The sequence below is a fragment of the Musa acuminata genome, chromosome BXJ3-1, assembly GCF_036884655.1.
Source record: "Musa acuminata AAA Group cultivar baxijiao chromosome BXJ3-1, Cavendish_Baxijiao_AAA, whole genome shotgun sequence".
Classification (NCBI taxonomy): Eukaryota; Viridiplantae; Streptophyta; class Magnoliopsida; order Zingiberales; family Musaceae; genus Musa; species Musa acuminata.
Genome location: NC_088349.1, coordinates 8,492,501 through 8,494,876, shown reverse-complemented (window position 1 = coordinate 8,494,876; position 2,376 = coordinate 8,492,501). Strand labels below are relative to the sequence as shown.

General features: G+C 35.7%; 1 protein-coding gene across 1 annotated transcript in view; it reads right to left on the bottom strand.

The window, feature by feature from the left end:
- Positions 1–540: 540 nt before the first annotated feature.
- Positions 541–2,376, bottom strand: part of LOC135629377 (ABC transporter G family member 26-like) — a 6,729-nt gene continuing 4,893 nt past the window's right edge. The window contains exons 7-9 of the mRNA XM_065136637.1: positions 1,988–2,272; positions 1,462–1,569; positions 541–1,241 (exon numbers count right to left, since the gene is read on the bottom strand). Coding sequence (XP_064992709.1) covers positions 972–1,241; positions 1,462–1,569; positions 1,988–2,272 — 663 coding nt within the window. The 3' untranslated portion in view covers positions 541–971. The remainder of the gene's footprint in view (positions 1,242–1,461; positions 1,570–1,987; positions 2,273–2,376) is intronic.

Genomic DNA, 2,376 nt, shown 5'->3' with positions numbered 1-2,376 from the left:
GAGTGAAAGATCACCAAATATTTCAATACTAAGTAGGAGAATGGAAGTGTTTGTTTGATGTGTATATTTGATTAATGACTAATCCATATTGGGTTAACTCAGTTGCTTAATAATATGTCAATTTGGGCAATTAAAGATCCAAAATACTTCCGGATTTTTTTCCCGATTTCCAACTAATTTTGTTAGGTTTTCTTGATCAAATCAGGTGCACAAATTTCATAGGATTCCCAACAAATTCTTTCGATTTGCAGGACAAAACATATGTATGGAGCAGAAAAAGATGAAGTGTCTACATTAACCTTTACATTGGCAATCAATTCACCAGGTAATGAGATGAACAGTCTGAAATCAGTTAGTAACTTTTGTACTTCGTTGAAGGATGGAAATAAGAAAGCAATCAATAAGAGTTGTGGCTGAGAGATTCCAGATTTCTTGTAGTCAGGCTAATCAACTCCATAGCATTAAATGTTGGTGAGCTTTGCAAGTGTTTACAGCCGCCTTGACTTAAGCAATCATACACCAATCAATCAGATTAAGTGTGTGTCTAAAATCAAACAGGAGAAATGTTTATTCTCCACTGAAGAGCAAAATAAGTAAGCAATCAACAAGTATCCTGGCCAAGGATTTTTGTGATCAGCTGCTCAAGTCGATAGTATCAGATGTTGGTGAGCACCTGTAAGCTTTTACATCAGCCTTTCTTTTGGCAATAATACACCAAGTATCAAGAGTATTGTGCTTTTATCAAGACCAAAATCAAAGAAGAGTAATGTTTATTCTTTGTTGAAGAGTGAAATAAGCAAGCGATCAGTAAGTAAGAGCCTTGGCAAAGAGAATCCAGACTTCTTGTAATCGGCCACTTAACTCTATAGTATCAAACATTGGTGAGCTCCATAAGTGTTTACGTCCACATTTATTTTGGTGGTCATACACCAAGAATTGCGAGCATTGCACTCTTCTACAAAACTCCAAACTTAAAAAGGAGTCATGTTTATTCTTCTCTGGAGAGCAAAATAAGCAAGTATTCGGAAAGAAAGAGCCATGGCCAAGAGAATCCAGACTTCCTGTAATCGGCTGCTCAAGTCTATAGTATCAAATGTTGGTGAGCTCTGTAAGTGTTTACATCCACCTTTACTTTGGCAATCATACACTAAGTGTCGTGAGTATTGCGCTTTCAGCAAGAGTCTAAAGCCATAGTGAATGAATGATATGTGCTTCAGCCACATCATGAACTTGGGAATATGCTGCAAGACAAGCAAATTCAGTTGTTATCATCGCTAGGAAGCTCCTCGAGAGAAGAAGTGAATTTGCTAATGTTTCAGAAGTTGATACGAAAGATAATTTATTAAAAACATAAATCAGATTGAGTTTTTCTTTAATCCTCAAATAAATAATCACTTTGAGTTTCAGCCATATCAACTTTCTTCGGATCTTGATTAGCCCTCTAGTAACTGACATAGATACCTGCACATAATATCCACCAGTGAGGAGAACCAACATTAGAACCAATGATGCCATCAACCCAGCTCGTTTGACACTTAACATTGCTGCACCAATTAACTCCCCCATTCCCTGGAATTAGACAGATTTGTGAATGTTGGAAATGTTAAGAATTACTGGAAAGAAAAAGAAAAATAAATATAGAAAGAGGAGTTATTCAGGTATTTTTCTTCAGAAATTTCCTGCTGAAGAACCAACGTAAGATTCTACCATAAGATAGCAAAATTCTTACTTGTGAATTTTGAAAGATGGTGACCTTAAAATATCCAAATTCACATCAAGTTCTATTATGAAATATATGTCTTGATCTCAAGTTGGGTGGTTGAAGTAATGAAATATAACTTTTTGGTACCCAAGTCTTTTTTTTCTTCTTTTCGAACACTTCATCTACAAGTGCTAGCACAAGATGTTTGTTTTCATTTGTCTAAATAAGTAAATCATAAACATACTGCCTTATACCAAAATAAATGGCTTCATGATCTTAAATTACCTGGCTCGTGATGACGATCAACATAATTGCGAAGGACGTCAAGAGAAAACAAGGCGTCGTTCTTCTGAGGTCAACCATGAAGTACAGGATGACCATAAAAATGATGGGATACGCAATATTGATGATCATGTCACAGAGAGTGCTACTCACATAATAAACACTAAATCTATACATATCAGCTTTTCTTTCTTTCACCAAGTAGGACTTTTCGAAAGGGAAGACATATACTGCTCCAATTAATGATGATGATGTCCAGAATATACAGATATAGAACATTAGGCCAACCTGCATCATGGAAGAAAATGCTTAAGACTCAAATGGAATAGAGGGGTCAAAAGATATTTTAAATTACTCCGCCAACATTTGTGATAATAATGTTGTGCTGCAAA